The following is a 24912-nucleotide window of genomic DNA, read 5'->3' as shown; positions in this document are numbered from 1 at the left end:
GGTCTGCCATCACTGGAAAATATTAGCAGAAACGTCTCTTTTAAGTAGAGAATACTTTTCAAATATCCTCAAAAATATGCTAAATAGTTGTTTTTGAGAGTGTACGTTTTAAAAGTCTAAAAGTAATATAAAGACTTTCATGAAAGTAACATGACTCACGTGAAACAGTTAAAGCAACAAGACAACCACAACGCTGGAGAGCAGCATACCTGAACGAGATGGATAAGCGTTGTCAGAATAGCGCATCGCAACATGTTGTGCTCTTCACTCTGCTTCCAGAGGAGAGGCAAATACTGCACCAGACATCCTACATATGGTCGTATCTACCACAAGACAGACAAAAAGGGAGACAATGGAATCATTTAGTATGAAGGGCAATGTGCTGTGAGAAATCTGACAAATGCTATGAAATATTAGGCAATTACTAAATGTTAACTTACTCAATGAAAGATAAATCAGATATTTTACAGAGACCTAAGGTTCTGTGGAAAATATTTTTAAATAATTTTAGGTAAAGTACCAAAGTTATTATTGAATAAAAACTTGATGATATAAAACATCACTTAGAGGTTAATGAAAATAGTGTTATACCCTGAGTTTTAATTTAAAAAAAAACAGCTTACATAAAGATTATACTGTATTTTAATGAGTCAGAATTTATCCACGGAGTCCACAGTTTTCTGATGACGTCTCCCTGAGACAATTCCTGAGAACATGGCATTATAAAGGATGTAGTAAAGCTGTATAAGCCCTCACAAAGAAAAAGAGCAGGGGCAATAATGAGGGGGTAGTGTGTAGAGGTCAGGGAGCACTCTTACAAAAGGTGAAACTGTGGGCGATGGAAATGGCTCAGTCAGGAGAGGGTTTGCTGTGAAGGGAAAAGGATCTGAATCCAATCCACCAAACACATATAAAAAAGATGGGTGTGTGCTTGTTATTCCAACTTTGAAAAGATGGTGGTGATAAGCAGGATCCTCGGGGTTTCATCGCTGTCCACACTAGCCTGGACAACCTGGAGACCCTAGCTAAAGAAAAATGCGGATGACTCCTGAAGAAGAAAAACTAAAAGCTGCCCCTGGGTCTTCACTCAGATGCATATACACGTGCACACACACAAACACAGAGAGGTACAATAATTGCTCTACCCAGTATGCTTTGATTAAGTAAATCTGTTTTTTTAAATATAAACTGAAATACAGAAATAGAACACAATCTCTCAGTAAATTTGAAGTTCATTGTTGGCACAGAGATAGGACAGAATCGGTAGCACACATGTGGGCATCAAAGGACAACTCTGTGGAGTCAGTTCTCTCTTTCCACCTTGATGTGGGGTCCAGGGCTCAGGCTCAATTTACCATGAGGGCTTGCACAAAAAGCTCTTTTATCCACTGAGCTTCCTCACTGGTCTAATAATGAATTTACTGAAAAGCTGGCTGGCTGACTGGAAGGATGGGCAGATAAACGTAAATGCACACAGATACATGCAAACCAACCCCAACCCCAAGTTAAGGATAATAATGGAAATTCTACAGGCAGAGCATTCTTAGTGATGAAAGAAATTAAGACCATCCGACTTTCAACATTATCAAATTCTACCTCATGAATTTAAATTAAATATTGCTCCCACAAAGGCTTTTGTTAATTCTTCTTATACAATACCAAACTCTCAAAAGGTAGCAAATCTACAGAACTGTTAACATCTCCTCTTGCTGAGACAATAGTAATGAGCCAGATAGTTTCCCAAAAAATATTTAAGTGAGATAAAGCCGAATATTAAAAAGACTCATGTCTCACCTTACTTTCATGTATTAACTCATTTTTATTTTCAAAATTTGAATTATGGCATTATAGTAAACAATCAACATCTATTTAATAGCTAATTCAACTTAGTTAAATGGTCTATCTCAAGATCATTCCAATTATATACAACGGGGTCAATTAATATGTTAAAAAAAACTCCACAAATTTCAAAGAAAAGAGTTCATCAATATGACATTTTCTGAATGTAATGGAGATTTTAGGATGGAGGATGAGGAGCCTGTTTCTTAGAGAGAGCTAGTGTGACACCTGTGATTACAATCAAGCAGTTTACAACAATAATTACCTGGACCACTAGACAGACAAAACAAGAACACACGGAATAAAATGGTGGTAGATGATGAAGTTAGGTAAACAATACACGGATGTTGCTCTATCCTGGAAAATTTTTTGAAATCTTCAGATTTATAAGTGAAATGAGATTAAGAAAAAAAACACTATATATAATTCTAAAAAGAATTCTATAACATGAATTTTGGCTGGGCGGTGGTGGCACATGCCAGCACTAGGGAGGCAGAGGCAGGTGGATCTCTGTGAGTTTGAAGCCAGCTTGGCCTACAAGAGCTAGATCCATGACAGGCTCTAAAGCTACAGAGAAATCCTATCTCAAAAACAAACAAACAAAAAAAAAAAAAACCATGAATTTTGAAGCAGGCCACTTATAATCACTTGCACATTATTTTTAAAAGATATCTAAAAATGTATTAGTGTCACCACATAAAGAAGTCAAAAGCACATACTCATCAGCATGATTACTTTTAAAACAGTAAGCGGTGAGCATGTGGGGGAGAAACCCTTGTACATTCTTGTTAGGGACAAATGGTACGTCTAGTAATGAAAAACAGTATGAAGGTTTCTCAAACATTCAGAACTGTAACTATTAAATATTTCAGTGATTTCATCTGAATTTTTTAAAAGGATATTTTTATATACAAGAAATAACATGTATAGTGCAGTGTATCTATGAATCCTTAAACCCAACCAACCCTGAATAGAAAATATCCAGGATGAATGTGTATGGGGGGTGCACTCTAGTTAGTGTATCACAAACAGTGCAGTATGGCAACTGTTTACATCATGCTGTGTATTATAGGGAATCTCAATATGACTTAAAGTACAGGGGAGAATGTGAAGCCATTTTATAAGTAACTGGCATCCACAAGCTTTGGTTTCCTCAAGGATACACAGGAATGATTAAAAATATTACTCAGCCTTTAAAAATAAATGAGGAAATCTGTAATATTCAACAATCCAGATGAACTTTAAAGAGTTTGCTAAATGAAAATCAGTCACAAAGAGAGAAGCCCTGATTCCACTTCTAAGAAGTATCTCAAATACTCAAACTCACTGAGAGTCAGAGGAGAGTGGTGGCTGAGAAAGGAAAATGGGCATTTACTAATTCAGCAAATGGGATAAAGTTCAAGTCCAAGTTACTCAACCTGATCTATAACACGTGTGAATAATCATAATATACACTTGAGGATGGACTGAAGGACCAGCCTCCTGTTACGTGTTCTGAAAAGCCTCATGTTAAGTGTTCTGGTGGGAAGGAGAGGACTCTGAGCACAAGTCCAGATAAAAGGAGATCTTCACTTACTGTCCTAATATATTCTGAAACTGTAACATAAACTATGCAATGATTAACAAATGCTTTAACAAGGGCCCTGTCTTCGGGGTTAAAAACTGCCATAAATCCTAAATGATATCTCATCTTTTAGATAAAATTTCAACAATATATTTCACAGAAACCCTTTAATTTTTTCCTTTTTCTTTAGATATGTGAAAGCTCAAAGACTGTGCGACATAAAACTTGATTGTATGTTTATTTCAACTATATACTTGTAGGGCAATTGTGCTTTTATATTTTGTCATGGGCTTGGAGAGATGCCTTAGCAGTTAAGAGCACAACTGCTTTCCCAAAAGACCTAGTGGGCGTCCCAGGACTCACATGATGGGTCACAACATCTGTTGGATCCCATCAGTTCCAAGGGATCTCTGATCTCCTCGGGAGCCATGCATGTACAAGATACACAGACACACATGCAAAACATCCATACAAGTAAAAATAAATAAAATTGGGGAAAAAAGACTTTTTTCAAAAATAAGAACTAATCTTCAAGTAATTGTACCCTATGGCACAAAGAACCAAATCAGACAAAAATCAAATTCGGCCAGTGAGAGGTAGTTTGAAGGTATGTATGACAAGGAAATAAATAAGCTTGCTCAAAGGTTACCAAAAGCTAAAGAATCAAATAATTGATTTTTTAAAAACCTTTTTCCATCTTGGTCTCAGTTTTAAAACTAAGAATGTATAGTGGATAACTCAGCTCTTGGTTATTGTTCCCGCCCGAACTGCCTAAGCTTCCGCTCCTGAAAGACAAGTGTATACAGAAATGCAATGGCATTTCCAGAGATGTGTAAGGGAATTCATTTATACAAGGAAAAAACTTTAAGAAATTTTCACTAGCCACATTTACACAAGTAAATGGGCAAATATTGTTTTGATAATCAACATTTAGCAAATAATTTACTGCAAATGTACGACACTCTAAAGCATATTAGACATTTGTAATAATTTCATATCATGATATACTGTTAACTGGCTGAGGTCAAATTATAATTCCATTTTGTACCTGACACAAATTTAAATACCTTACTCAAGCTGAACACCAAGGACAGAGACTTAACAGTTTTAAAAACACCTTCAGTTAAACATCTATATAAGCAAACTAAATGTTCAAAAACCATCACCAAATGAAATAATATAATGCTTGTAATAAAATCCCAAAGTGCTAAGAAATACTACATTAAACCAGTGCCAAGATCTGCTCTAAATAATTAAGAGTGACTCAAACCTGCCTTTGCAATTAAGTACTGTTTAATTTTAAGACTAGAACTACCATCAAAATTTATGAAGTTTTATCTCAACACCATGGCGCATACCTGTTATCCCAACAACTGAGAGAGAGGCAGGAAGATCAGGTATTCAAAGTTATTCTTGGCTATACTGAGGCCAGACTGGGCTACATGAGTCGCTGCCTCAAGAAACTACAACGAAGTATAAACTTTTGACCAGTTACTCATTTTAAGTTCCACCAAAGAAGTCTGTAAGCATAAAATGAGAAATACAGGAAGAGCACTTGGCATAGAAGAGTGGTGTATGATTATCACTCAATAATTAGTAGCTATTCTCATCAATAGCTCTGGGACTATTGCACGGTGTCTGGATTAGCCAATAAGTAGATCCAAGAGTAGTCTCAGTCTCTGAACACCAAAACCAACTATCCCAGAAATATTTCTCTGCTTTCCAAAAATATATAAAGTGGTGAACTAAGATATAAAAGCCAGAGACATACACAAATTATATCATTGTTTTTTGGATGATTCGTTTTTCATGAAGATCAGGGTGGGGTGACAAGGAAGAGGAGGAATCAGGTGGGGGAGGGAAGGACAGAGAGAGACAAGTGGAATGGGGGGAACATTTAGAGGGTGATGTGGAAATTTAGTACAGCAGAAACTTCCTGGAACCTATGAGGGTGACTATTGCGAGGACTCCTAGTAATGGAGGATACAGAGCCTGAACTGGCCTTCTTCTGTAACCAGGCAATACTCCTAGTGATAGAACACCACCCCAGCCGCAAAACCTTGCTGTCCGCAAGATGAGCTGGGGGTATAGTGGCTAAAGCTGTGAGAGTGGCCAAGGAATGACTGAGCTAACTTGAGACTTGAGACCCTCGCCACAAGAGGGAGCTCATGCCTGACATAGCCTAAATGACCAGAAACCAGAAGCAGAACAGAGACTTCAGAGAGGCTGTCTCCAGCAGCTGATGGAAACAGATGCAAAGATCTATAGACAAACAGTAGGTGGAGCTTGAAAAAAACCCATGGAAGAGGAGGAGGAAGGAACGTAAACGCCAAAGGAGAGGGGCTGAAAATACCACAGGAACATGACTCACAAAAATCAACTAATAAGGGCTCATAGGAACTCAGAGATTGAAGCAGCAATCACAGAACATGCATGGGTCTCCACTAGGTCCTCTGCATAAATGTTATTGTTATTGGCTTAGTGTTCTTCTGGGACTCCTGATAGTGGGACTGAGGGTGTCTCTGACTCTTTTGCCTGCTCTGGGAACCCATTTCCTCCTAGTGGGTTCCCTTGTCCAGTCCTGATGTCAGGGTCTGTGTCTAGTCTTACTGTAACTTATAATGCCATGTTCAGTGGCTATCTCTTGGGAGGCTTACTCTTTTCTGAAGAAAACATAGGAGCAGTGGGTGAGAAACAGGGAAGAGAAGGCAGAGGAGACTGAAAGGCGTACAGCCTTATATATGGTCAGTATGTGTTATATAAGAGAAGAATAAATAAAGATTTAAAAAATTTAAACATCATTTTTATACTAAGCAATGGATAAATATGAGCAAAAATACCAAATACATATATGTATGTTTGGTATTTTATTTTTGTATTATACTATATACAGTATATTATTTTTGTACTATACTTTTGTATACTTCCTTTGTGTTATATATATATATTGATTTTTATACATATTGATTTTATTATATATATTATCTTATATAATATATATTGATTTTTAAGTAAAAAAAAAACTTTTTAAGTAAAATTAGGGCCAGGAAGATGGCTCAGTTGATAAAAAGCACTTGCTGAGCAAAACTGACCTGACTGCTCTTATTACCAGAATCTTGTAAAAAGCTGGCTGCCATGTGAGCATCTGCAATCCAAGAACTTCAGAAAACTGTTGAGGATGAAATACGACAATCAGCTAGACGCTCAAAAAGGCAGATCGGTGGCACAACTAGACACCTATTGGGGAATATTATTTTAAGGTGTGTGGCTTTTGTTTATTCTGTGTCTAAAACACCTGATAGTCTAACAAAGAGCTGAATGATCAATAACAAGGCAGGGGCAAGGACAGGCGAGGCTGGCAGGCAGAGTGTAAATAGAAGGAGAGCCAAGGACAAGGAGGAGCAAGGGAACAAGGAGAGGAGAACATCAGGGGCCAGCCACCCAGCCACAGAGGAAGAAGGAAAGTAAGAAAGATAAAAGTCCAAAGGGAAAACATAGACAGGATAATTTAAGTTAAGAAGAGCTGACAAGAAATAGGCAAGCTAAGGCCGGGCATTCATAACTAACAATAAGACTGTGTATGATGTATTTGGGAGCTGAGTAGGGGGCCCCTCAAAAAGCCAAAAAAGTAAAATATCACACAACAGAAACCCTGCCTGAATACAAGGTGCAAGAAGAGAACCTACTGCCCAGAGCTGTCCTCTCACCTCTGGGCCATACACATGCACATACACACACATAATAAATCTTTAGAAGAATCTATGGACATATTAAAGAAAAAAAAACACAGTAAAAACAAATTCCTAACAAAACTTGTATTTGCTAAAATACATATTGCTGAGACATTCAACACTCTGAACTCGAAGATTGTCAAGCACCGACTAGATCTTTAAAACTTAAAAAAATTTCCTTTCTCAATATCTCCACACCATAGATAGAATGCTAATATTTAAATATTCTTGAGTCTTTCATTTTTGGTCTTTAGAGACAGGATCTTGCCTAATCATCCCCCTGCCTCAGCCTCCCAGTCACTGGGTTAACAAGCACTAGCCAACACACCTGGCTTTTCTTAGTCACTTTTAATAAATTCAAATATAACTGTCAATTCCAAAAAACATAAATGAAATGACCATCTATTTTATAAGCACTGTAAGAATACTTTATATTTTCCACAATATAGATAAAGCAAAGATATTAAATTCTACATTTATATTTTTACCTGACACTTGTTTTTGTGTTTCACAAATTACCTGTACATTGACTCTTTCAATCACACATGAGAGGACGTGCAAAACATGCATCTTTGTATCACACTCAGTAACCTGCTGCAGCAGCTGAAAAAGCAGTGTGAACATGGTCTCCAAATACTGCATAAGAAGAAAGAACAGAGGTTCTGAAATGGAGAATTCACCATATACAAATATACAAATACAAACACAAATAAATATAAATATGTCAAAGCAATAAGAAAAAATATAAAACTTTATCAATACTTAAGCTGCCAGTATGTAAGACTATTTTTTTCCTTATTACTGCTAAAGGTGTATACATCAAAGCATGCTCATGCTCACACACACACTCTCACAATAAATAAATAAAGGTATGTTTTTAAAATATTAAAAATACATATAAATTCAGTTATAAAAGCAAATATAACTGTCAATTCTGAAAAACATAAATGAAATGACCATCTATTTTATAAGCACTGTAAGAATACTTTATATTTTCCACAATATAGATAAAGCAAAGATATTAAATTCTACATATATTTTCACCTGACACTTGTTTTTGTGTTTCACAAATTACCTGTACATTGACTCTTTCTATCATATATATATATATATATATATATATATATATATATGATTGGAATATATATATATTTCAAAGACATAAGTAGAAATTGTTACAAAACCTTGAAACCAATATTCTTACCGGTAAAAATTGATCTGTTCTAAATTCAAAATCATCAACAGGTAAATAGAGTTAAGGAATACTGAAAATGAATGAAATTTATCAAGATAAAAATACATCTACAGCAAATTATTGAAATAACAAATATATGTTTATAATACGTACATTTTGGGAAAAATACATTTTAACTATCCTACCAAGAAATTTCACAAAGTAACCAATTTTAAAATGTTAAACTTAAGGCTGAGTGTGGCAGTGCAGACCTATAATCCCAACACTAGGAGGCAGAAGCAGGAGGACCAGAAGTTGAAGGCTAGTCTTGACTGTGTAGAGTTCCAGGTCAGGCTGGACACTCTAATTCAAAACAACAAAAAAAGCTGAACTTCTTTACAGTTGAGACCTTTAGAAAGTTTTTTTCAAGTTTCACTTTAAAAAAAAATTAAATTAATCTAATTAAAACTACTGTCAGGTTAGAGAGACGAGTCAGTAGTTAAAAGCTCTGGCTGCTCTTCCAGGGGTCCTAAGTTCAATTCACAGCAACCACATGGTGCCCTCTTCTGATGTGCATAATAAATAAATAAACCTTTTTAAAAAAATTTTTTTGAAGGATATTTAACTTCAGAGTTGTTGCTGTTTCAATTCGAACCTAAAAAAAAAAAAAAACCCAAAGTACAATAAGAGTTTTTAATCATTCTTAGAACTACTGAAAATCATTAGTACTAGATGACAGAAAAATTCTTTCAAACCACTTTCCTGTTTCTGTTTATATCCAGTCACGGGGCATATGCCGCGTGGAACTGAAAGGATTACAAACCTGAGTTTGTAACAGGTGACCAAAGGAACAAATACCATCATTTATGACCTTCCCAGCTTTTCTATAATTGCTTAAGAAGCCTTTATGGCAGGAGGCTTTCCAAGAAGAGAAGAATTTGCCATTAGGTGAACGGAGAGCATGAGATGAAGGAGAATAGCATGCAGAAGATGCCAGGGGAAAAAGAAAAGAAAGCGGCATGAAAAGAAGGAACCTGACAAGCTGGAAGTCACACAAGTAAAGGTAAGGAGAGAGGGAGGGAGAAAGGAAGGGACAGGAAGAGGCAGGAAGGAGGAGTTTAAGCTTCCACCTTCAATCTAATTTCAGTTACAGCAAAGATTCCAAACTCCCAAATGATCTGAGCTTTTCTAAACCCACAGACAAGCTTTAGACTCTGAGACTCACATTTCAATGCACAGAGTATGTTATCTGAAAGTTCATAAGAGCAACATCTTATTATTCTGACTTTAGTTCCCAGACCAAGTAACATGACTAAACTCTACCTTCTAGTCTTTAAAATCGTATCTAAAACCTTTCTTTCCTGGCTAAGAACCCATTCCCTTCCTAAGTGTTACACTTTCCTATCCCTGTAATAGTAACTAGCATATTCTCTAGAACCATGCTTTTTTTTTCTAGAGCTGACACTGTCGAGGAGGTTTTGGGGTCTAGAGATGCTGATTCATCAGGCTGACATACCACTAAATCCTGATCTTGAAGTAAGTTACAGATTGCTTCATACAGCATGGGTCTCAAGTCAGACTTGAATTTCACAGAAATCCACTGACCAATGAGCCAAATTACCCTGCGTCGCAATGGTTTATACCTAGGTGGAAGAGAAAAAAATCAGTGAAATATTTAGTATTTAAAGAGGTCTACTTCATTTAGAGTAAATTCCATTTAAATCTAAACTGTAGTAAAAAAAAATGTAACTTGCATTTACATAAAAATCAACTTCTAAATATCAATACAAAAGAAACAGTAATGTCCTGATCTAAGGAAATTCAAGCTCTTAGATACAGGTACGGTGTTCTCCGACGCTTCTGTGTTGATGAACTGTAATAGTCAGTAGTCCTGGTTCCAGGAAAGGAGACAGGGAATGCAAGGACTGCCTGAGTGAGGAGGTGACACCAGAGTGACGACTTTGGTAGAGTGCTCGTCTCACATGAAGACGATCCTCGGTGGATCCCCAGTATCACACGCAAAAGCACTTTGAACCACAGATAGGTATATAAATTTCTCTTCCTCAAGCAACTACAAACAATGCTAACACCATAAATCCTGTAGCTGGTAGCTCTCTGTACCTCGCAGCTCTCTTTACTAAAATAATAATAATAGCCTATATCCATATTTCTATTTCCATCAGTCAATCTCATAAATATTATTTTCATTCATTGTAAAAGAACCTTTATATTTATCTAAATAATATCTGCATAAGCTTGCCGATTCTAGCTACATGATTTAGAAAGAGGTATGCAATTACCAAACATGACTCAGAATAATATGTGGACTTAAATCATTAAAACTGCAGAGAATTAGCAGTAACAATAATTTATTTCTGATAGTTTTAACTAAAGTGATGTTTCTCAAGATTTTTCTTAGAGAAAAAGAAAAGTGACAAATTCAAAATATTTCTATCTTAGAATTCCACTAAAAATATCTTCTTGTCATAAACCTTTAGTGACAAAATTCTATTTATTTCTGAGTAAAACAAAACAAACTGATGAGTATACAGTTATTTTAGAAGGTCACAATCTTAAAAGATAATTGAGTGAACAGAAAAAGAAATGTTAACTAAAGTTTCAACAAATGTATTCCTTAACTCTAAATTATACAGCCCAGCAATAAGAATTAAAACACAGTAAATGAAACGGATTTGAGAGAACTTTTAAGGATAAATATCACTTAAATGAAAAGTGGAGAACGCCATTTCCTGGAGTAGGAATTGTTTAAATAGTCACAGAATCAAAAATAACAAGGTGTGTAGTGTAAAGTAACGAAACTATCAGTTTTTAGACTGAAACCTCAGAGATCTCCATGTTTAGTTCTACTCTAAATAAAGAAAATAAAACTCAGAAATTCCAAGGGGACAGTCATATCCAGCCAGTTTAGGCTTACAGCAGCCAGGTCTCAAAGAACTGTCCCTAAACTGGCAGCAGCAGCACAGGCTATAAAAGCACTGTCCCGTGTGTAACACTGACTAGACCAGGACTGTACGTGACAAGACAGCCTATCAGTGAGTCAAACAATGTACGTTAACTCTGAGAAACATTGGTCTAGAGTATCAGTCTAACACAAAATAAGAAGCAAGTCAAATAGTTTTGATTTATCCAAACATACTCAAAATATTAACATTTCAACATATATTCAGCATATTTTACATAGTTCTGTATATAAATTTAAATGAACTGAAACTAATTTTCTCAGCAACAATAAGCACATTTCAAAATGTTAAGCAGCATCCAAGGGGAAGTACTATAAGAGACAGTGAGGTCTTAAATCAAATGGCCTCCCTGGTGTAAGGATAAAGGGACTCACAATTCTCTCTAGGGATATGTTTTTACTCCTTCAAAGGCTCTCGAGCTTCCTGTGGGCACTGTCAGAGGCTATTTCATACCAACAGCCTCCAGAGGACAAGCTATAAATTACTATTTAACTTGCCAAATTTCTTTGGGCCAAAGTACTAACTGCCATATGGATCTGGTAATAATAAATTAAGTACTTCTGTAGGAACGTCAAGTACATTCAATTTCTGTACGCGCAAGGCATCTCCATCTCCTCTCCTTTTTCTCAAAGACCAACTGTATTACTGTGTCCCCACAACACTCACTCTTTGTGGCTATCACTTCAGCTGGGGTACTTATGACCTTAGACCTCGCTGCGGCCAACAGTCTTATTCTGTACATAGCTTCTTCCAGAAACTCGGAGTACTTTCATCTGCTTTCATCTCTACAAAAAGTTCTATTTCTTTTTGCCTACAAACTATTTCTTTTTTTTTCTTTAGCTCCCCTCGCTCCAGTACAGGGTTTCTCTGTAGCTTTGGAGCCTGTCCTAGAAATAACTCTTGTAGACCAACTGGTCTTGAACTCACAGAGATCCGCCTGCCTCTGCCTCCAGAGTGCTGGGATTAAAGGCGTGCGCCACCATCGCCAGGCTTTACAAACTATCTTATCAAATACTTCTTTCAGGATTTACACTTAAGATAAAGTAACATAAAAGATAAATCTTTTGCTGATATTTGTATATTTGTAAGTCTTATATTTTTTTTCTGTGTGCGAAATACAAGTAAAATCATACCTTATAGCACGAATAATAAAATCCCAGAGACAATTATTGGGGTTCAACCTGAAGACCAGAAAAAGCAAAGCCACTGGCTTGTACCTCTACCTCAGACCAAAAATAGGCAAGATCCTATCGCCACAAATCTTGGAGACTACACACTCCAGTGAGTTCCTTTCTCTTCCCCCTTATATTTCCCTCTCTGCCTAGCCATATCACTCCTGTCTCCACCTTCCTAGTACTGGGATTAAAGCTGTATGACTCCCAATGCTGGGATTGCCTTTGTGTGAGCTCTGTTTCTTTTAGACAAATTCAATCTTGTGTAGCCCAGGATGGCCTTGAACTCACATAGATGCCTTGAACTCACAGAGATATCGTCTGCCTCTCTCTCCTGAGTCCTGGAATTAAAAGTGTGTGCTACTACTCCCTGGCCTGTATAGCTGACTAGTGTGGTTGCTTTCCCTCTGATCTTCAGGCAAGCTTTATTTATTTAAAACACAAATAATATACTACTATAATACTTTTTTATTTCAAAAATCAAGAAACTAAAATAGGTGTTTACTTGCCTATTATGAGAAACTTGTAATTCTGGAAGAAGTTGGTTTTTAAACCACTGATCAAAATCAACACTGTCAAACAGCTCAAAAGCAGCTAATCCCACAGCATTATACACTGTGAAGAGAAAATAAAGAAATTAAAGATTTTAGATATTTGGTCTTATATAAAAATCTGAACCTACTTTGAAACATGAAATATATTAAGAATATATATATATACACACACAATAAGAAAATGGATATTGTATATATACAATATGAACACTGAGATTACTCAAAACATTTTAGAGACATTGCTTAAATTATTTTATTCCAGGTTTTTCCCACTCTTTAGTATTTTCAAACAGAAAACTAAATCCACTGTAACATGAGTCAAATTTCAAATATTATAAAATAATATATGATTCTAAATGAAAGCTGTATTTTATTATCTGACCCCAGTTTATTTTTCCCTAGCTCATCTTGCACAACAATCTCTTAACTGCTTGTTACTGTGCAGTTAAAGCAATGAGCAGTCAGATGTACAACTCTACTGTACCAGCTCATCTTACCCTAATGCTGCAACCCCCCTGGGGCCCTCCTCTGGCAGCCTCACCTTACAACCTGCTGTGACAGTTCTTTATCCATAACTCCCTTGTTTTCCACACACGCTTTAGCATTAATCATTTCATACAATAGCAGAATTAACTGTATACTTAGTTATCCCCTTCAACTGACAATTCCTACATTTTAGCTATTTTTACACACCAATTCTCATGACACAAAATCTACCACAAAACAGATCCTCTATGTACTGGATAATACGCCTTTCTAGATGGCTTAAGTCCAACATACCGGCATCTTTGATTAACAGTGCATTCATATCTTCTACATTGGTTGGACCTAAAAAAAAAAGGAAGAAATTATAAGTAAAAATTTTAAAAAACCCTAATTCAAACTTTTAAACTAATTTTAACTCATAAAAATTATATATGAACAAACAAGTTTAATATATCTATACACTGTTCTAATCAACTTAAGCATATCTATGAAACATTTATCACGGCCTTACAGTAAAAACATTCAAAGCCTGTCTTTCTAAGTTTCTGAAATATAAACAAATTATTATTCAATAGTTACTTTATTGTACGACAGCACATGAGAACTTAGCCGCCTATTTAGTTTTCTCCTCCCATCCACTCCAACTTCTCCCCAGCCTCTGCAGTCACCATTCTTCTCTCAACTTCTGAGACCAATATTCACTTATTCCATGCGAGTAAGACATGTAGTACTTGTCTTCTAGGGCAAAACTTACTTTTAAAAAGCAGTATTTTAAACTTGTATTTTAAATATATGATTCATAGACATGTGTGATGTATAAAAAGATTATAATTTGTACAAACAATGTAGAGTAATTAAGCCAAGCTAGTTAATACCCCATCACCTCAAATACTTACCCTACCTCCTTAAATACTGAATGTGTTTTTTTTCCCCAAAACAGAATTTCTCTGTCCTAGAACACAGTTGGTAGACCAGGCTGTCCTCAAACTCACAGAGATCCACCTGTCTCTGCCTCCCAAGTGCTGGAAGTAAAGGTGTGTGCCATTACCACCCAGCTTAATGTTTTTTTTTTTAATTGGCATCTGATATTTCCTCCTGCTGACTATCTTTTGCCACCATTTATAAAACAGCCTTAAGTTATCCCAACTGATGTTCTGTGCTCTGACCATTATCTCACTTCCCCACCAGTAACCTTTCTCAACACTATCTACTCTTGGCTTTTATGAACTTGATTATTTTATATTTATGTGTAGGTGAAAACATGTGAAATAGTACACTAACATAGTATTTTCCAAGTCCATTCATGTTGCCATAAATGATATTGACTCTATCTTTACTAATGCTAAGTAGTAGTCCACTGTATATACATCTCATAGGAATGACTTCACTATGAAATTTAAAGACTTTAGAATGAAGTGTAGGCAGATCGTGAAGTACTATTCATGAAGGACGACCCCATAGTTGGAAAACACAATTAACCTAAATGTATCTTCTTTAAAATATATATATATATTATATAAAATATATTATATATTATATATATATATATATTATGTTTTTCAAAGTACTTTGTTACTGGTAAGTATGAATTGTTAAGTTTAGCATTCCAATCAACTAGAATAAGTACACCCAAAATAAGAAAACTAAACCAGAAAGAAAACTCAACTGTGAAGTCATTGAAAAACTTAATAGCAGAAAATAACCAAGGAGAATGTATCCCAAATAGTTAGGGTTTCTATCGCTATGATAAAACACCAAGTCAAAAGTGACTTGGGAGAAGTGAAAGATTATTTCACCTTACAACTCTCAAGTTACCCTTCATCACTGAGGGAAATCAGGGTGGGAAATGAAAGCAGGAATCTGGAGGCAGGAACTGAACCAGAGACCACAGAGAAATGCTGCTCACTGCCTTGCTCATCACGACTTTCTCAGTCTGTATACCTACAGCACCCATGACCAGTAGCCCAGCAGTGGCACTGTCCACAGTACGCTAGGTCCTCCCACATCAATCATCAGCCAAAAAAATGTACCACATACTTGCCCACAGGCCAGTCTGGTGGGGGCATTCTCTCAATTGAGGTTCCCTCTTTCTAAATGACTCTAGCTTATGTCAAACAGACATAAAACTAGTCAACAAATCTGGCTTTCCCTAAAGTAGTTAAAAAAAAATTAAGTTAAGAATAGACTAAAAAGTGTGCAAAATCAAAACAGAGTAACAAAAGAAGTATAGGCATCATCAAGTTTAGTAATTTCTAACTGTCCTTAAAGAAATTAACTATATATTGTAAGTAAACCACATGAAAATAAACAAAGCTCAAACTACTTTTTGTTTGTTTTTTTGTTTTTCGAGACAGAGTTTCTCTGTAGCTTTGGTGGCTGTCCTGGAACTAGCTCTTGTAGACCAGGCTGGCCTCGAACTCCCAGAGATCCGCCTGACCTTGCCTCCAGAGTGCTGGGATCAAAGGCGTGCGCCACCACCGCCCGACATAAACTACTTTTAACGATTACTACAATCAATGGACATCTTATTTTTCCCTTTGGCATATAATTTAAAGAGACAAACTCTAATAGGATTCAGAGAAAACAAGAAAGGTTAAGAATCTCCTTCTCTCCAAGAGATCCTCCTGTTCAGGTTTCTTCACATATCTACCTACTCAGGTCTTGACCCAACTAACTGGGTAATCTACTTTCCGTCTACCTTCTAGGCGTTTCTGCAGCATCTACCAGCATGTTCGTCTCCTGGATACACTCCTATACTCCTCCATCCCTCCAGCAAAAAGCCTTGCCTGGCTTGTCTGAGGGGTCTTCAACTCCTTCAGTCTTTGAAGCCTTTTCTCTCTGAAGGTATTTTCTAATTTAAAAATACTCCAAAAATGCATGCCACTGTATATGAAGCAACGACTTAGAAGTTTAGGAGCACTTTTGATCACTTTCTTGTTCCCAGCACATCAATTAGTTGCTCAAGGTAATCAATCAACATATAATAATAAAGTACGCCAAGCACTGAGGTAAAGAATGAACAAAGCCGGCGTGAACATAGTATCCGGAAGCTTCAGTCTAACCAAAGTTACTTAGCAATTAACACTACAATAATCAAATAACCAAAGTTTGCTTTGTCATCTGACAGACTAATCAAAGTTACTTAGTATATAAAGTACTACTTGTGTATAAAGTACAATAATCAAATCTCCAAAATTTGCTTTGTCATCTTTTAAATCTATCTCCTTTCAATCTGCTACAACTATAAGGCTAACAAACTACCTGAGCCTTTCTAACTTTCTACAACACGCTCTAGAGAGTTTCCCACACCTGTCATTTGGTGCTATTTGTTTACAACAGCAAGATGTATCCTATTCAAAACTGTAATTCCAGGCTGACTTCAATACCACTTTTGCAGGAAAGAACACACTCAGTCTTTCTCAAATTCATATTCAGTGTATGGCCAGGACACAGAGCAGTGACCACAGGAAACATTTAGGCAATCTTGACTCAGCATTAAATGGCAAACCATTATAAAGAGCTTACCTTGAAGAGTTTGCATCATTTCTAGTAGTACTGGAGTAAGAGTCTGATTATATTCATGGAATATATCTATAAATAATACTTCAGTGCAAGGCTAGAGAGGGAGAAAAAAAGAACAGATTCCTAGTTTTTAAAAAATGTCATATTATATTGGCTACTGCAATAAAGAAAAGGGACACTCATTCTTCAAATTCGAAAACAAATGTTTCCAACTGTTGATTTATTAAAAAACAAAACTATAGGGGCTGGGGCTCAGTGCTTGAACAGATTCCTAGTAAGACATACATGAGGCCCAGGCTTCTATCTCTAGCACTATTTCTAAAAAAATAAAACAAAGGAATGCATGATAAAGCCAATTCACACAGGAAACTTCTTTCATTGCTTCAACCACTTGGTGTTATAGATACAAAGTTTGTCTTTGGTTGTTTTTCAAGGCTGGGTTTCCTGTGTAGCCCTGGTTGTCTTGGAACTCCTGTAGATCTGTAGACCAGGCTGGCCTCAAACTCAGAGGTCTGCCTGTCTCTCTCCTCGGTGCTGGGATTAAAGGTATATGCCACCAACACCCAGCTCAAAGAATCTTTAATTCACTGTACTTTAAAAATCATTCTACAGCCATACTCACTTATATGCAAGCAAAATGACTGAGTATCTAGAACAGAGCTAATATATTTAATAATGTGTTTTCATTGACATAGTCACCCACTGTAGTTCATAAACTCAATTTACCATGAAAAACAGCATTTCTTTTAAGAAATACAAACAGTAACAAAACTATTAAGCTACAAAAAGAATGCTTTGTTTGGATTTTTTTGTTTAAATATTTATTTTATGTTTTTGCCTGCATGTATGTAAGTGAACCACATGTATGTCTGGTGCCCAAGGAGCCAGAAGGCAATGGATCCCCGGAAGTGGAGTTAAGGATGGCTGTGAGTTATCATGGAGGCCTCTTCAATAGGGACAAATGCTCCTAATCGCTGAGTCAGTTCTCCAGACATACCTGGACTCTTAGAAGCACTGAGGCATGGGCTGGAGATATAGCTCAGTGATTAATGGCACTTGTTGCAGACCCAGGTTCAGTTCCCAGCACCCAACAAACTATAATGCCAGTTCCTAGGGATACGATGCCCATAAAACTACTGGACAGAAAACACACACACATAGTTCACATTGTAAACACAAGCAAAACACTCATATACATAAAATAAAATAAATAAATCTTTAAGAAATAAAAAATAAAATAAAAAGTCGGGTAATGGTGGTGCATGCCATTAATCCCAGCACTCCAGAGGCATAGGCAAGTGGATGTTGAGCTTGAGTCCAGCATGGTCTAAAGAATGAGTTCCAGGACAGGTTCCAAAGCTACAGAGAAACGTCTCAAAAAAAAAAATCAAAATTAATAATTAATTGCTAACTAAATAAAACCATAAGTAAATAAATAAATAGCAGAAACAACAACGAAGAAGCACTGAGTCATGGGGCTGAAGAGATGGCTCAGCACTTAAAAGCACTACCTGCTCTTCCAGAGGTCCCGAGTTCAATTCCCAGCAACCACATGGTGGCTCACAACCACCTGTAATGAGATCTGATGCCCTCTTCTGGTGTGCAGGCAGAACACTATATGCATAATAAATAAATCATTTAAAAATAAGAGGGGGCATTGACTGTACTTCCAGAGGACTCAGGTCTGATTCCCAGCAGCCAATACAGATAACGCCCTCTATAACACAAGTTCCAGAGGATCTAGTACCATCTTCTGGCCTCATTAGGTACCAGATACACATGAGGTGCACAGAATATATGGAGGCAAAACGTGCAGATACATTTTTAAAATTTGCTTAAAAAGTCATTCATGCCAAGTAAGTCACAACTGCCTATATCTCCAATCACATGGGACCGATATCTACTTCTACACTCATGGGCACTACACTAATGTGCACAAACCTACACAAAGTCACATACATTTATACATTCATATAATTTAAAATAAAAATAAAATCTTGCCAAGCATGTAAGCATTTGGAAAGCAGAGGCAGGCAGCTCTCTGAACTAAGCCAGTCTAGTCTAGATGGTGAATTCCAGTCCTGCCAGAACTATATAGTCAGATTTAGTCTCTAAATAAAAGAATAAAATATTTAAAGTAGAAACAAAAACAATCAAAACCAATCTTATATGTGATGGCACATATCTTTAATCCTGCACGTGGGAGGCAGAAAGAGGGATATCTCTTTGAGTTCAAGGTTAATCTGGTCTATACTGTGAAACCCCATCCTCCCGAAAAAACACAACACAGAAAAAATTAGTAAGTTATATAAAAATAATTAAAAAAGAACAGCTTGATACGTATTTTTACAAATGTTCATAAAGACGATAATTTTATCTTACTAATAATGTGTTTTAAAAGCATCCTATAACAAAAGCAATAGGCTGATCTCTGAGAATCATACTAAGTGGTAAGGGTAATATAGCACATCATTATATCAGTGTATAAAACTGTAAAGCAAGTCCTTTCCATTCCATTCCTCTCTCCTGAAGAGACAGCTTCTGCCTCTCTCCCTCCTCCCCTTCCCTCCTGGTGTGGGAGAATTGTCTGTATTCTGTCGATCATATTTTAAATAAACGCTGATTGGCCAGGCAGGAAGTATAGGTGGGACAATCAGGCAGGAAGTAAAGGTGGGGCAATGAGAACAGGAGAATACTGGGAAGGAGGAAGCCCATTTCTCCCCAGTCCTGCCAAGACCACAGAAGAAGCAAGATGTGACCTACCCTGCCAAAAAAGGTACCGAGCCATGTGGCTAACATAGATAAGAATAATGGACTATTTAAGTTAAAAGAGCTAATACGAAGCCTGAGCTAATGGGCCAATCAGTTTATCATTAATATAGACTTCTGTGTAATTTCTTTGGGGCTTGCCGGCTGTGGGAACTGGGCAGGACAGAAACCCCAACAAGCAGGACCTCATGTTACACCCCCCATCTCTGTTTTTCTCTCTCTGCTCTTCTCCCTTCTCCCATTTCCCCTCCATAATCCACTAAATAAATACCCACGTTTTTTGTAAAAAAAAATCAAAAAACAAACTATGAAATAATAAAAAATACTTTATTAAAAATTAAGGTACTTCAAACTAGGCGGTAGTGGCGCACACCTTTAATCCCAGCACCCAGGAGGCAGAGGCAGGCAGATCATTGTGAGTTCGAGGCCAACCTGATCTACAAGGGCTAGTTCATTGTTCTAGGACAGGCTCCAAAGCTACAGAGAAACCCTGTCTCGAAAAACCAAACAGAGCTGCCTTTAATCCCAGCACTCACGAGGTAGAGGCAGGAGGATAGCTGTGAATTGAGGACAGCCTCAACTACAAAGCAAGTTCCAGGACAGTCAGATATTACGCAGAGAAACCCTGTCTCAAAGCAAACAAACAAAGTATCAAGCCTGGTAGTGGTGGTGCATGCCTTGAATCCCAGCAACCAAGAGGAAGAGGGAGGCAAATTTCTAAGTTTGAGGCCAGCCTGGTCTACAGAGAGAGTTCTAGGACAGTCAGGGTTTCACAGAGAAACCCTGTCTTGAAAAACCAAAAGGTATCAAAAAAATCTTTATCAAGAAAATATAAAGAGGGCCATTCCAAAGCAAAAGTGTCATATTTCATTGACATGTTTTCTACTTATACAATAACAATTATTTCTCAAGCAAATTAACAAAGAAAATAGCAGCCTACCATCATCATCCTAATAAAAAAATTTCAGACTAAAATCCATAATTTACAGTTAACTTTGTCCAACTCCAATGTGGAGTTGTCAATGAACACTAGGGCTTTCCCATCAAAGTTTCTTTCCATTAATACTCACCCTCAAACTGTATTTCCAAGAGTCTCCTCCTGTTTCTTCCACTGCTGCAATTAAAAACATGAAAAGTAATGCTCTCCAGAAACCTAAAGTGATGCTGCCAAAGCATAGCACTCATGTGACTGTCTGAACCCTAACACTAGATGCCCATCCTTGAGAATCTTTCCTCCAGCTACAAATCACATTTTTGTACTTTACACTCTCCATGAACCACTCATTTAAATACCTTTTAAGCACTTTTGCTTTCTCGAAAAAAAATTTGCTGGAAAAAAAAAGCTCAAACTTCCCGCATTTCCCCAACAGATGAAAATACACAATGTGGCATTACAACTCTGAGAATCATTTTAATGCGTGCAGTCATGATTCTCAAGTTAAAACTTGTCACACTTCCCACAAATTTTCTGTATGTTTAAAGTTCAAGCAAAAATACTTTAGGACAAAAAAAACCCTAAGGATTTAATATTCAAAATTCATTTACACATTATAAAATTATATACACTACATTTAAAAAAAGTAATATTGACAGAGTGGACCAAGAATGAGTGACCAGCTAGTTCCTCAACTAGACAACACAGTCTCTAGGCCATAGACCCAGAGACAAAACCCCAGGCCCCCCCCCCACACAGGCACCAGCCAGCCAGCAGGCAACCCTCCTACGGACAGGCTGCTCCAACATCCCCCATCAATCCCTGTAATCAACAAGTCTCACGGTGCCACTGAACCTACCCATCCCCGTGACCTCAATGGTACACTGAGATACACAATGCATCTGCACAGAGAGACCAAGAGTGGGGCTCCTAAGATATAGACAGCAACTACATGATCCATCCAAGAGTTGATCCCTGAGACACAGACACCGACAGTAAGGATTGGACCAAGAGACAAAGACACTGACTGAACCAACTGGAGGAAGAGAGGGGTATGCGCTAATGCAAGAACACATTCAACAACCTAAAGAGCAATATGGTAACACCAGACCTAGTGGTCCTGCGACATGAAGACCTAAACATCCTAACTCAAGAGGAAGAAAATAACCTTAAACATAACTTCATGAAGATGAAAAAGACCCTTAAAGATGAAATGAAATTTTCCCTTAAAGAGGAAAAGAAAACAACTGGAAGAAACCAGTAAATCTCTTAAAGAGAGCCAAGAAAACCAAATCAAAAAGCTCAAGACTTGAAAATTGAAATAGAGGCAATAAGGAAAAGACAAACCATTTCTGAAATGGAAAATATGGGTAAACAAATATGAACAACAGATGTAAGGATAACCAACAGAATATAAGAGATGGAAGAGAAAATCTCAGGAGCTGAAGATACAATTGAGGAAATAGATTCATTGGTCAAAAAAAAAAATGTTAAATTCAACAAATCCTTAACACAGAACATCCAGGAAATTGGACACCATGAAAAGACCAAAGCTAAGAATAGGGAAAGGAGAACGCCAGCTCAATGGCACAGAAAATATATTTAACAAAATATAAAAAACTTTTCCTAAAAAAAAAAAAAAACTTTTCCTACAGAAGGATATGCCTATGGAAAATCTAAAAAGCTTAAAGAACACCAAAAAGACTGAACAACAACAACAAAAACAATTCCCTTGTCATAATAATCAAAACACTAAACATACCAAATAAAGAAAGAATATTAAGAGTTGCAAAGAAAAAAAGGTCAAGAAACAAATAAAGGCAGACCTATCAGAATTACACCCAATTTCTCAATGGAAACCCCGACAGCCAGCGGGTCCTGGACAGATGTGCTGCAGACATTAAAGAACAAGAAAACAAGCACACACTATACCCAGCAAAGCTTTCAATTACCACAGACAGAGAAAACAAGACATTCTATAACAAAACCAGATTTAAACAATACGTATGCACAAATCCAGTCTTACAGAAATTGCTAGAAGGAAAACTCCAACCCAAGGAAGTTAGATACACCCACGAAAACACAGGCAACAGATAACCTTATACCAGCAAACCGCAAAGATGGGAAACACATAAACACTACCACCAAAAAGTAACAGGAATTAACAATCACTGGTCATTAATACCTCTTAATATCAATGGACTCAATTCACCTTTAAAAAGACAAAAGCTAAAAGAATGGATAGGAAAACATGATCCATCCTTCTGTTGCATACATGAAAACACACCTCAACCACAAAGACAAACCATTACCTCAAAGTAAAGAGTTGGGAAAAGATTTTCTAATCAAATGGACCTGAGAAACAAGTGAGTGTACATATCCTAATATCTAACAAAACAGATTTCAAACTAAAATCGAACAAAAAAGATGAAGAGGGACACTTCATACTAATCACAGGAAAAATCCATCAAGATGAAGTCTCAATTCTGAACATCTATGCCCCTAATACAAGAGCACCAGCATATGTAAAAGAAACATTACTAAAGCTTAAGTCGCACATCAAACCACACACACTAATAGTAGGAGACTTCAACACCCGAATCTCACCAACGAATAAGTCTGTCATTAGAGGAGAATTAAGAGAAAACTAACAGATGTCATGACTCAAATAGATTTAATAGAACATTTCACCCAAACACACACACAAAATACCTTCTTCTCAGCACCTCATGGAACTTTCTCTAAAATTGAACACATACTCGGTTAACACAGCAAACCTCAACAGATACAAAAAAATTAGAATAACCCTATAGCTTTTTGGATCACCATGGTTTAAAGTTAGAATTCGGGGCCGGAGAGATGGCCAGAGGTTAAGAGACTGTTTTTCCAGAGGTTCTGAGTTCAAATCCCAACAACCACATGGTGGCTCCCAACCATCTGTAATAAGATCTGGTGCCCTCTTCTGGCCTTCAGGGACACATGCAAGCAGAATGTCATATACATAACTAATAATAATAATAAAAAAGATAAAGTTAGAATTCAACAACCACACTAACTGCAGAAAGACTACAAACTCATGGAAACTAAACAATGTTCAAGTGAATCACCCCTGGTGGCAAGGAAGAAAAAAAGAGAAATTAAAGACTTCCTAGAATTCAACGAAAATGAAGGCACAATATAACCAAACCTATGGGATACTAAGAAAGCAGAGCTAATAGGAAAGTTCATAGCATGAAATGCCTACATAAAGAACCTGGAGAAATCTCACTCTAGCTACTCAACAGCACACTTAAAAGCTCTAGAACAAAAAGAAGCAGAGTTGGAGGAATAGATAAGAGGAAATAATCAAATTGAGGACTAAAATCAATAAAATAGAAAGAAAGAAAACAATACAAAGAATCAATAAAACAAAGAGCTGGTTTTTTGAAAAAAATGAACAAGATAGACAAACCCTTATCCAAACTAAACAAAAGACAGAGAGAGAACATCCAAATTAATAAAATCAGAAATGAAAAGGGGGGAAGAACAACAGACACTGAGGAAATCCAGAGAATCATTTGGCCATACTTCAAAAACCTGTACTCCACAAAATTGGAAAATATTTAAAAAAAAAAAAAGACACTTTTCTGGATAGGTTCAACATACCAAAATTAAATCAAGACTAAGTAAACAATTTAAATAGACCTATAACTCCTAAGGAAATAAAAGCAGTCATCAAAAGTCCCCCAATCAAAAAAAATTCTGGGAACAGATGGTTTCAGTGCAAAAATTCTACCAGAACTTCAAAAAAGAGCTAATACCTATACTCCTCAAATTGCTTCACACAATAGAAATGGAAGGACAATGCCAAACTCTTTTTATAAGGCTACAGTTACCTGATACCCAAATGATACAAGAACTCAAAAAAGAAAAGGATAATCAGCCTATAGTACATGACCCCAGACCAGAGAAGCTAGGTAATAAGGAGGCTCGTAAAAGAGACATGCATGGATCCCCCTGTGAAGGGGAAACACAAGATCTGAGAAAATCGGGAGCATGGCGTTCGGGGGAGAGGGGACACGAGGGAACAGGATGGCTGAGATGGGGGAAGAACAGAGAGGGAGAGCAAGGAAGGGGCTGTCTTGATTGAGAAAGTCATTAGAGGGTTAGCGAGAAACCTGGCACTAGAGAAATTCCCAGGAATCCA

At 36.9% G+C, this 24912-nt stretch overlaps 1 protein-coding gene across 11 annotated transcripts in view; it reads right to left on the bottom strand.

The window, feature by feature from the left end:
* Ipo11 (importin 11) overlaps positions 1–24912 on the bottom strand; it is a 159543-nt gene that overhangs the window by 93417 nt on the left and 41214 nt on the right. For 10 of the 11 annotated variants that reach the window (XM_075976109.1, XM_075976114.1, XM_075976117.1 and 7 more), the window contains 9 exons: positions 20863–20906; positions 17027–17117; positions 13796–13843; positions 12971–13076; positions 9825–9951; positions 8930–8963; positions 8339–8379; positions 7654–7770; positions 210–323 (listed from right to left, as the gene is read on the bottom strand). In XM_075976109.1, coding sequence (XP_075832224.1) covers positions 210–323; positions 7654–7770; positions 8339–8379; positions 8930–8963; positions 9825–9951; positions 12971–13076; positions 13796–13843; positions 17027–17117; positions 20863–20906 — 722 coding nt within the window. The remainder of the gene's footprint in view (positions 1–209; positions 324–7653; positions 7771–8338; positions 8380–8929; positions 8964–9824; positions 9952–12970; positions 13077–13795; positions 13844–17026; positions 17118–20862; positions 20907–24912) is intronic. The other variant, XM_075976107.1, reaches the window with a different exon arrangement.

The sequence above is a fragment of the Microtus pennsylvanicus genome, chromosome 6, assembly GCF_037038515.1.
Source record: "Microtus pennsylvanicus isolate mMicPen1 chromosome 6, mMicPen1.hap1, whole genome shotgun sequence".
NCBI lineage: Eukaryota > Metazoa > Chordata > Mammalia > Rodentia > Cricetidae > Microtus > Microtus pennsylvanicus.
Note: the sequence above shows the minus strand (reverse complement) of the source record. Positions and strands in the feature narration are given on the sequence as shown.